The following is a 10,062-nucleotide window of genomic DNA, read 5'->3' as shown; positions in this document are numbered from 1 at the left end:
TGATCCTGAGGACCCCTGAGGCCCTGAGGTGAATCTTTGAGGTAAATGAGGCAAATCTGGGGGCGAATCCTTGAAATGTGGAAAGAACTCAGGCCAGGAGTTCCCCAATAGATTTTGAGGGTTCTCAAAGGGGTTTAAGGTTTATTTTGGGCGGTCACGAAGGGATTTGGGGCTTTTTTGCGGGAGGTTTCAGGGATGCTCCCGCCTCCCCTCACGGTTCAAAATGGCGGCGCTCCCACAATGGGAGAAGGCGGGAAACCCTCACTTCCGGCCTCGCCCCTTTAAGGGCGAGGTGAGCCAATCAAAGGCGGGAAGAAGGCGGAAGTACCGCTCTCGGCAAATCAGAGAGCGACAAGGGGGCGGAACTAAGTGGCTGAGCGAATCAGAGCGAGATAAGGGCGGAGCGACAGGAGCTCGACCAATCAGAACGAAGAGGGCGGCAGAGAAGGCGGTGCAGCCCCGTTGCCTCAGAGCCGCGGCCTGGTCCCGCTCCCGGCCCCGCCGCCGCCGCCGCCGCCGCCATGAACATCCTTCCGAAGAAGTCGTGGCATGTGCGGAACAAGGACAATGTGGCGCGGGTGCGGCGGGACGAGGCGGCGGCAGAGGTGGAGCGGAGGAAACGGGACGCGCGCGCGCTGCGAGCGGAGCAGGAGGCGAGTGCTGAGGGAAGGGGGGGTAGGGAGGGGAAAGGGGGCGGGGCTGGATAGCTGGCAGCTAATCAGCATGAGGGGCTTTGAATATATTATAAATGAGGGGCGTGGCTTAGCGTGATTGGCGTGAACCATTTCTGTTTACTGGGGGTGGGATGGACTGGGCTAAAAAAGTTTTTTGCGGGGGGACAAAATAAATTCGTGGGCGTAAAAGAATTTGGGGGTGGTCAAAATAAATGGGGGGAGTTTTAAAAAAGTTTGTGGGGTCAGATTTGGGGAGTACAAAGGTGGGGGGGGTGAAAAAGCTGTGCGGGGAGGGGGATATTGGCGGGGGAATTTGGGGTGGGGGAGGATTTTTGGGGGTCCCTGACCCCCCCTTTGCCCCCCCCCAGGTGCGCACCGAGCTCCTGCGGAAGCGGGCGCGGGTCGGGGGTCGCAGCCCCTCCCCCTCGGCACCCCCCGTGCTGTTCCCGCCCCCCGAGGAGGCCCCGAACCGCGAGCACGAGGCGGAAAAAAGGCGGGAACAGGTGAGGGGCGAGGGGGGATTTGGGGGGACCCCTCCTCAAAATATTCCCTCAGGTGAGGGAGGAGACGTGTGGAAATAGGATTTGAGGGGAAAAAGGTGTGTGTGGGGGGTCACAGGTGGAGTTTCCACCCTCACGAGGAGGTGAAGGAGAAAAATGGGGTGGTTTGGAGTGAAAAAGGGATTTTAGGGTGAAATCAGGGGATTTTGGGGAAAATTTGGGAGAAAAGGGGGGGGATTTTGGTATTGGGGCCGTCACCTGAATCCCCCTCCCCAATTTTTCTCTCAGGAGTGGTGGGAGCAGATGAGATTGGAGGGGTGGAAAATGGCGGGATTTGTGTGGGAAATTGAGATACTTGTGTGGGAAATTGGAAGAATTTGGGTGTAAAAAGCAGAAATTTGATGAAAACCCGGGGGGATTTTCACCCGGGGGGGAACCGAATCCCTCTCCCCAATTTTCCCCTCAGGAGTGGCTGAGATTCGAGGGGTGGGGGCAGAAAATGGCGGCATTTGTGTGGGAAAAGGGCAGGATTTGGATGAAAAATGGGGAAATTTGGGTGTAAAAAGTGGTAATTTGGGTGTAAAAAGCAGGAATTTGAGGAAAACCCAGGGGGATTTGCACCCGGGGGGGGGAACCGAATCCCTCTCCCCAATTTTCCCCTCAGGAGCGGCAGGAGATCGAAGGGGGGTGTCCAGAAAATGGCGGCATTTGTGTAGAAAAAAAAAAGGAAATTTGGGTGGAAAAAAGGGGAATTTGATAAAAACCAGGGGTGATTTTCACCGGGAGAGGGGGGGGTCTCACCCCGAATCCCCCTCCCCAATTTTTCCCCCCCAGGAACGCCGGGAACGAGCCCTGGGGGTCCTGACCTACCTGGGCCAGAGCGCGGCCGAGGCCCAGACCTGCCCCCCCTGGTACCTGCAGCCGCCCAGAAAAGCCGGGGAGGGGTCCCGGGAGGTGCAGGGGGGGCGCAAAGCGGTGCTGGACCCTCTGCAGGACATGAGGAAGGGGCTGCACCGAGCCCCCAGCCCCAAAAAACCCCCAGAGCCTCAGGAGCGGAGCCCCCCCAGAGCACCCCCTGAGAGGGGCGGGGCAGGAGGGTGAGTCACTCGTTCATTAGCGCTAATTAATTGATTCATTCCTTTTGTGCGTTCATTAGCGCTGCCTTGAATATCCTTTCTCTCTGAATTAGCTCCTTAATTAATTAATTAGCGCATTAATTATTTATTTAACCCTCAGTAAAAGGCGTGAGCCACCCAAACTGGGGTTTGCCACCTCAAAATTGGGTTTTAACCCCTCCTAAACTGGGATTTAATCCCTACTAAAATTGGGGGTTGAGCCCCCCAAAACTGTGGTTTGACCTCCTCAAATTGGGGATTTAAGTCGTCCAAAATTGGGGTTTGAGCTCCTAAAACTAATTAGCGCTAATTACCGTTGCAGGCTGGCGGAGCTGCGGCGGCAGCGCCTGGCCCGGGAGGCGGCCGAGGCCGCTCGGAGCCGGGAGCTGCTCCGGGGGCTGCGGGACCGCCCCGGGACCGCCCAAAAACCGCGGGAGCCCCGGGACCCCGAGCGGCAGCGCCCCTACAACAGCCAGTTCCACCCGACGCTGGCAAGGGGGGGGAACAGGGTGAAATAAAAGCTTGAAATTCACCTGGAACCCCCCCGAAATCCACTTGGAACCCCCCAAAATCCACTTGGAACCTTCCCAGAATTCACAATGGACAGTTCCACCCGGCGCTGGCAAGGGGGGGGAACAGGCTCAAGTGAGAGCCTGGAATTCACTTGGAACCCCCCCAAAAATTCACTTGGAACCCCCTCAGAATTCACAACGGACAGTTCCACCCGGGGCTGGTGTGAGGGGGGACGAGGGTCAAGTGAGAGCCCCAAATTCACCTGGAATCCCCCAAAATCCACGTGGAACCCCCCAAAATCAGTAATGGACAGTTCCACCCGAAACTGGAGCAGGGACACCCCAAAATCCCCTTGGGACCCTCCCAAAATCCCCCTGAAATTCCCCAGGACCCCCCAAAATCCCCCTGGGATCCCCCAATCCTCTGGGACCCCCCAAAATCCCCCTGGGACCCCTCAGGACTCCCCAAAATCCCCCCTTGGACCCCCCCTCCCTCCCAAAATCCAATGGAACCTCCCAGTCCCTATTAAGACCCCCTTGGGCTGGAACAAACCAAAATAATTTTGGGGGGGGGGGGGGGGGGGGGGATTGACCCAGAAATTCTGAAGGAAAAAAAAGATTTTGGGGATGTGAAACTCGAAGATTTTGGGGGTCAAAGAAAAATTTTGGGAAATGGGAACCCCAAAAAATCCCCTCCTCCCCCCACAAGGAGCTGTGATATAAAACTATTTATTCATAAATATTTTCCAAAATGAAAATAACTTTACGAAAAATATCTTCAACTGCAGGGATGGAGGGGGATGGGAAAACCCCAAACCCCCCCCTTGGGGGAACCCCAAAAAAAAAACCCCAAACCAAAAAAAAAACCCCAAAAAATCCCAAAATGTTTGAACTCCCCCACCCCAAAAAAAACAACAAAAAATCAGCACCGGGAGGGGGAAATTTGGGGTGGATTTGGGGGAATTTGGGGCTGTGGCTGGTTCTGAACCCCCCCCAGGGCATGCAGGGAGGGTCTGGGGGGGTTTTGGGGTTTTTGTTGTTGTTTTTGGGGGGGTTTTGGGGTTTTTTTGGGGTTCCCCTCACTGCAGGTCTCGGTCCTCCAGGTATCGATACTCGAAGGTGAATCCTTCCTTCTTGCGCTGCCCCCACTTCTCGTAGTCGAAGTAGATGTAAGTGCCCTGAAAATGAAAATTTCGGGGGGCAAAAAGGGTCAGGGGGACCCCAGAAATGAAAAGGGGGACCCCAAAAACCCCAACCCCAAAAAAATCCTGTGAAAATCGGATTTAGGGCGGCGATTTTAGGGCATTATTGGGAATTTAAAGGAAAAATTTTGGGATTTTAAAGGGAATTTTTTGGAATTTTAGGGGGAATTTTTGGGATTTTGGGGTGCAGGAATTTAGGGGACCCCAAAAATATCAAAAAGGGGGACCCCAAAAACCCCAACCCCAAAAAAATCCTGTGAAAATCGGATTTAGGGCGGCGATTTTAGGGCATTATTGGGAATTTAAAGGAAAAATTTTGGGATTTTAAAGGGAATTTTTTGGAATTTTAGGGGGAATTTTTGGGATTTTGGGGTGCAGGAATTTAGGGGACCCCAAAAATATCAACAGGGGGACCCCAAAAACCCCAACCCCAAAAAAATCCTGTGAAAATCGGATTTAGGGGGGCGATTTTAGGGCATTTTTTGCCATTTAAAGGGGAATTTTGGGGAGATTTTATTGTGTTTTAAAAAGAAATTTTTGGGATTTTTTTGGGAATTTTTGGGGGGAATTTTTGGAAATTTTTTTTGAGGAATGTTGGGAATTCTGGGATGGATTTCAGTGACCGCAACTTAAAAAAATCCATTAAAAATCCATTAAAAATCCATTAAAAATCCGATTTTTCAGCCATTTTAAATCTGATTTTTTCAGGATTTTTTTTGTCCAAATCAGGAATTTTTGGGGCGAATTTTGGGAAATTTTGGGAAATTTTTTTTGAGGAATGTTGGGAATTCTGGGATGGATTTTAATGACATCACCCCAAAAAAACTCCATTAAAAATCCATAAAAAATCCGATTTTTCCGGGATTTTTTTTGCCTAAATCAGGAATTTTTGGGGGGAATTTTTGGAATTTTGGGAAATTTTTCTGAGGAATGTTGGGAATTCTGGGATGGATTTTAGTGACTGCACCTTAAAAAAATCCATTAAAAATCCATAAAAAATCCGATTTTTCAGCCATTTTAAGGCCGATTTTTCCAGGATTTTTTTTTGCCTAAATCAGGAATTTTTGGGGGGAATTTTTGGAAATTTTTTTGGAGGAATGTTGGGAATTCTGGGATGGATTTCAGTGACCTCACCCCAAAAAAATGCATTAAAAATCCATTAAAAATCATTTTAAATCCGATTTTTTTGGGATTTTTTTGTCTAAATCAGGAATTTTTGGGGGGAATTTTGGGAAATTTTGGGGGGAATTTTGGGAAATTTTAGGAATTTGGGAATTCTGGGATGGACTTTAATGACAGCACCCTAAAAAACTCCATTATAAATCCAATAAAAGTCGTCCAATTTAAATCCATTAAAAATCCATTTTAAATCTGATTTTTTCGGGATTTTTTTGGTCCAAATCAGGAATTTTTGGGGTGAATTTTGGGAAATTTTGGGAAATTTTAGGATTCTGGGAATTCTGGGATGGATTTCAGTGACCTCACCCTAAAAAAACTGCATTAAAACTCCATTTAAAATCCATTTAAAATCCGATTTTTCAGCCATTTTAAATCCGATTTTTCCGGGATTTTTTTTGCCTAAATCAGGAATTTTTGGGGAATTTTTTTGGGGGAATTTCCTGGGGGATTTTGGGAATTCTGGGAAGGATTTCAGTGACTGCAACTTTAAAAAATCCATAAAAAAATCCATAAAAAATCCGATTTTTCAGCCATTTGAAATCCGATTTTTTCGGGATTTTTTTTGCCCAAATTGGGAATTTTTGGGGAATTTTTTGGGAATCCCGACCTGCTCGAACTCGTCCGTGATGGTTTTGGGCTCCTCGTGCCTCTGGAACCACATCATGTACTTGGTGTGGAAGCGCCACGATTGCTTCTTCAGCGCCTTGGCCGCCAGGTACTGAGCCTTGGTGCCCTGGAAACGCCAAAATTCACCCAAAAAGCACAAAAACCACCCCAAAAACGGACCCCGAGCACAGACATTGGGGTCAGGGGGAATAGGAGGAGTTTTACCCCAAAAATTCGGGGTTTTACCCCAAAAAATGTGAATTTTACGGCAAAAAAATCGGAATTTATTCGGAATTTCTGCTGAATTTTACCCCCAGAAATTTGAATTTTACCCCCCCAAAAAAATCTGAATTTATTCTGAATTTTTCCCCCTCAAAAATCCGAATTTCTTCTGAATTTTACCCCAAAAAATTTGAATTTTACGTCAAAAAAATCTGAATTTCTTCGGAATTTCTTCTGAATTTTACCCCCAAAAATTTGAATTTTACCCCCCCAAAAAATTTGAATTTATCCCAAATTTATTCTGAATTTCTTCTGAATTTCCCCCCCCCAAAAATCCGAATTTATTCCGAATTTATTCTGAATTTATTCTGAATTTTTCCCCCTCAAAAATCTGAATTTCTTCTGAATTTTACCCCAAAAAATGTGAATTTTACCCCCCCAAAAAATCGGAATTTATTCTGAATTCATTCTGAATTTTTCCCCCTCAAAAGTCCAAATTTCTTTTGAATTTTACCCCAAAAAATTTGAATTTTACGTCAAAAAAATCAGAATTTCCTCTGAATTTTTTCTGAATTTTACCCCCTCAAAAATCCGAATTTTTTCTGAATTTTACTCCCCCCAAAAATCCAAATTTCTTCTGAATTTTACCCCAAAAAATTTGAATTTCTTCTGAATTTCTTCTGAATCTATTCCGAATTTATTCTGAATTTCTTCTGAATTTTTTACCCCCCAAAAAACTGAATTTCTTCTGAATTTCTTCTGAATTTATTCTGAATTTTTCCCCCCCAAAAAATCTGAATTTCTTCTGAATTTTACCCCAAAAATTTTGAATTTTACCCCCCAAAAAAATCTGAATTTATCCCAAATTTACTCTGAATTTCTTCTGAATTTCCCCCCCAAAAAATCCGAATTTATTCTGAATTTATTCTGAATTTATTCTGAATTTTTCCCCCTCAAAAATCCGAATTTCTTCTGAATTTTACCCCAAAAAATTTGAATTTTACCCCCCCAAAAAATCTGAATTTATCCCAAATTTACTCTGAATTTCTTCTGAATTTCCCCCCCAAAAAATCCGAATTTATTCTGAATTTATTCTGAATTTTTCCCCCTCAAAAATCCGAATTTCTTCTGAATTTTACCCAAAAAAATTTGAATTTTACCCCCCCAAAAAATCAGAATTTATTCTGAATTTATTCTGAATTTATTCTGAATTTTTCCCCCCAAAAAATCCGAGTTTGGATTTTGGGGTGAGTTCTGGGGATTTTGGGGTAAATTCTGGGGATTTTTGGGGTAAATCCCCCGGGATTTTTGGGGTAAATTCTGGGAATTTGGGGGTGGATTTTGGGTGATTTTGGGGCCGATTTTGGGGATTTTGGAATCCCAGGATTTTGGGATGAATTCAGGGGATTTTGGGGTAAATCCCCGGGGATTTTTAGGGTAAATTCTGGGGATTTTGGGGTAAATTCCCGGGGATTTTTGAGGTAAATTCAGGGGATTTTGGGGGCAATCCCCGGGGATTTTTGGGGTAAATTCTGGGTGATTCTGGGGGCAATTTTGGGGATTTTGAAACCTCTGGATTTTGGGGTAAATTCAGGGGATTTTGGGGTGAATTCAGGGGATTTTGGGGTGAATCCCTGGGGATTTTGGGGTAAATTCAGGGGATTTTGGGGTAAATCCCCGGGGATTTTGGGGTGAATTCGGGGCATTTGGGGGTGGATTTTGGGGTGGATTTTTGGGGTGATTTTGGGAGGTTTTGGGGAGATTTTGGGGGCTGATTTTGGGGATTTTGGCCTCCCAGGATTTTGAGGTGAATTCAGTGGATTTTGGGGTAAATTCCCGGGGATTTTGGGGTAAATTCTGGGGATTTTGGGGTGAATCCCTGGGGATTTTTGGGGTAAATTCCCGGGGATTTTTAGGGTAAATTCTGGGGATTTGGGAGTGGATTTTGGGGGCTATTTTGGGTGTTTTGGGGGCGATTTTGGGGGCAATTTTGGGGATTTTGGAATCCCACGATTTTTGTATTTATTCAGTGGATTTTGGGGTAAATTCCCAGGGATTTTTGGGGTGAATTTGGGGGATTTTGGGCGGATTTTGGGGGCGATTTTGGGAGGGATTCGGGGAGATTTTGGGGCTATTTTTGGCACTTTGGAATCCCAGGATTTTGGGGTGAATCCCCATGGATTTTTGGGGTAAATTCCCGGTATTTTGGTACCTCCAGGTAGTAGAAGATGAAGAACAGGGTCTGGAGAGGAACAGGAACCCCCAGAGCCTCTTCTGGGGGGATTTTTGGGGCGATTTTGGGGATTTTTGCCTCCCAGGATTTTGAGGTGAATTCAGTGGATTTTGGGGTGAATCCCTGGGGATTTTTGGGGTAAATTCTGGGAATTTGGGGGTGGATTTGGGGGTGATTTTGGGAGGGATTTGGGGTGATTTTGGGGGGATTTTTGGGGCCGATTTTGGGCATTTTGTAACCTCTGGATTTTGGGGTGAATTCAGTGGATTTTGGGGTGAATCCCTGGGGATTTTGGGGTAAATTCCCAGGGATTTTTAGGGTAAATTCTGGGGATTTGGGGGTGGATTTTGGGTGATTTGGGGTGGATTTTTGGGGCGATTTTGGGCATTTTGTAACCCCAGGATTTTGGGGTGAATTCAGTGAATTTTGGGGTGAATTCCTGTGGATTTTTGGGGTAAATTTCCAGGATTTTGGTACCTCCAGGTAGTAGAAGATGAAGAACAGGGTCTGGAGAGGAACAGGAACCCCCAGAGCCTCTTCTGGGGGGGATTTTGGGGGCGATTTTGGGCATTTTGGAATCCCAGGATTTTGGGGTGAATTCAGTGGATTTTGGGGTAAATCCCTGGGGATTTTTGGGGTGAATTCCCAGGGATTTTTAGGGTAAATTCTGGGGATTTGGGGGTGGATTTTGGGTGATTTGGGGTGGATTTTTGGGGTGATTTTGGGGATTTTGTAACCCCAGGATTTTGGGGTGAATTCAGTGGATTTTGGGGTAAATTCTGGGGATTTTGGGGTAAATTCCCAGGGATTTTGAGGGTAAATTCTGGGGATTTTGTGGTGGATTTTTGGGGTGATTTTGGGAGGTTTTGGGGAGATTTTGGGGCTGATTTTGGGGGCGATTTTGGGCACTTTGGAATCCCAGAATTTTGGGGTAAATTCAGTGGATTTTGGGGTAAATCCCTGGGGATTTTTGGGGTGAATTCGGGGGATTTTGGTACCTCCAGGTAGTAGAAGATGAAGAACAGGGTCTCGGTGCTCAGGCGCTGGTAAAACTCCACCGTGTCCGAGTGGGGGGGGGGCAGCTGGTGGTGGTAGGGGGGGGGTGGGGCAGGGGTTGCGGGGCAGGTACTGCCTGGGGGGGGGGCAAGAAAATTGGGTTAAAAACGGCCAAAAACGGGCAAAAAATCAAAAATCCCGAAAAATTCACACCTGATCCTTTCAGAGCGCGAGGGGAGGGGGGAGAAGTGACCAAAAAAATCTCCTGAAACACCCAAAAAACCCCAAAAATCTGCCTGAAAACCCAGCCCCAAATCCCAGCCAGGAGCCCCGGAATTTGGGGAATTTTGGGGGGATTTTGGGGAATTTTGGGGGGATTTTGGGGAATTTTGGGGATTTCTGAATTTTAGGGGCCAATTCCCACCCGATCCCCTCAGAGTCCAAAATGTGGAACAAAAAGTGATGGGAAAAGTCCCAAAAATTCAGATTTCGGTGCTCTGAACCCCCCCTGTAAGCCCCCAAACCCCACTGAGGACCCCCCAAACTCCATGAAAATTTGGGGGAATTTTGGGGATTTTAGGGAATTTTGGGAACGATTCCCACCTGATCCTCTCTGAATCTGAGATAAAGGACCAAAAAATCCCAAAAATCCCAATTTAACCACTCTAAAACCTCCTCTAAAGCCCCAAATCCCAGCCAGGAGCCCCCGGAGTGCCCCAGAATTTTGGGATTTTTTGGGGAATTTTATGAAATTTAGGAATTTTGGGAAATTTAGGAAATTTTGGGAATGTTTCCCACCTGATCCTCTCGGAATCCGAGATCA

At 46.8% G+C, this 10,062-nt stretch overlaps 2 protein-coding genes and 1 long non-coding RNA gene across 15 annotated transcripts in view; 1 reads left to right on the top strand and 2 right to left on the bottom strand.

The window, feature by feature from the left end:
* The first annotated feature begins 392 nt into the window (after positions 1 to 392).
* LENG1 (leukocyte receptor cluster member 1) lies at positions 393 to 2,821 on the top strand. The gene is made up of 4 exons (XM_071420164.1): positions 393 to 653; positions 1,043 to 1,177; positions 2,009 to 2,271; positions 2,612 to 2,821. Exons 1-4 carry the CDS (start codon positions 522 to 524, stop codon positions 2,805 to 2,807), a joined length of 726 nt encoding a protein of 241 aa, XP_071276265.1. The 5' UTR covers positions 393 to 521; the 3' UTR covers positions 2,808 to 2,821.
* A 693-nt stretch (positions 2,822 to 3,514) lies between these two features.
* Positions 3,515 to 10,062, bottom strand: part of CNOT3 (CCR4-NOT transcription complex subunit 3) — a 48,624-nt gene continuing 42,076 nt past the window's right edge. For all 13 annotated transcript variants that reach the window (XM_071420133.1, XM_071420130.1, XM_071420131.1 and 10 more), the window contains 4 exons: positions 10,038 to 10,058; positions 9,242 to 9,375; positions 5,790 to 5,915; positions 3,515 to 3,979 (listed from right to left, as the gene is read on the bottom strand). In XM_071420133.1, coding sequence (XP_071276234.1) covers positions 3,881 to 3,979; positions 5,790 to 5,915; positions 9,242 to 9,375; positions 10,038 to 10,058 — 380 coding nt within the window. In that variant the 3' untranslated portion in view covers positions 3,515 to 3,880. The remainder of the gene's footprint in view (positions 3,980 to 5,789; positions 5,916 to 9,241; positions 9,376 to 10,037; positions 10,059 to 10,062) is intronic.
* On the bottom strand, positions 4,568 to 5,783 carry LOC139586607 (uncharacterized). The gene is made up of 2 exons (XR_011677871.1): positions 5,511 to 5,783; positions 4,568 to 4,828 (listed from the first exon to the last, which is right to left on the bottom strand). It is a non-coding gene; the product is annotated as an uncharacterized lncRNA (long non-coding RNA).

This window comes from Agelaius tricolor, unplaced genomic scaffold, assembly GCF_023055355.1.
Source record: "Agelaius tricolor isolate 1412-34295 unplaced genomic scaffold, bAgeTri1.0.p SCAF_126, whole genome shotgun sequence".
Classification (NCBI taxonomy): Eukaryota; Metazoa; Chordata; class Aves; order Passeriformes; family Icteridae; genus Agelaius; species Agelaius tricolor.
This window is presented reverse-complemented; position numbering and strand designations above follow the sequence as displayed.

Excerpts from the sequence above, each read along its gene's own strand:
- LENG1 (XM_071420164.1), top strand. The coding sequence starts at position 522 with ATGAACATCCTTCCGAAGAAGTCGTGGCATGTGCGGAACAAGGACAAT. Across the intron at positions 654-1,042 it reads CGCTGCGAGCGGAGCAGGAG|GTGCGCACCGAGCTCCTGCG; the intron begins GCGAGTGCTGAG and ends GCCCCCCCCCAG. Across the intron at positions 1,178-2,008 it reads CGGAAAAAAGGCGGGAACAG|GAACGCCGGGAACGAGCCCT; the intron begins GTGAGGGGCGAG and ends TTTCCCCCCCAG.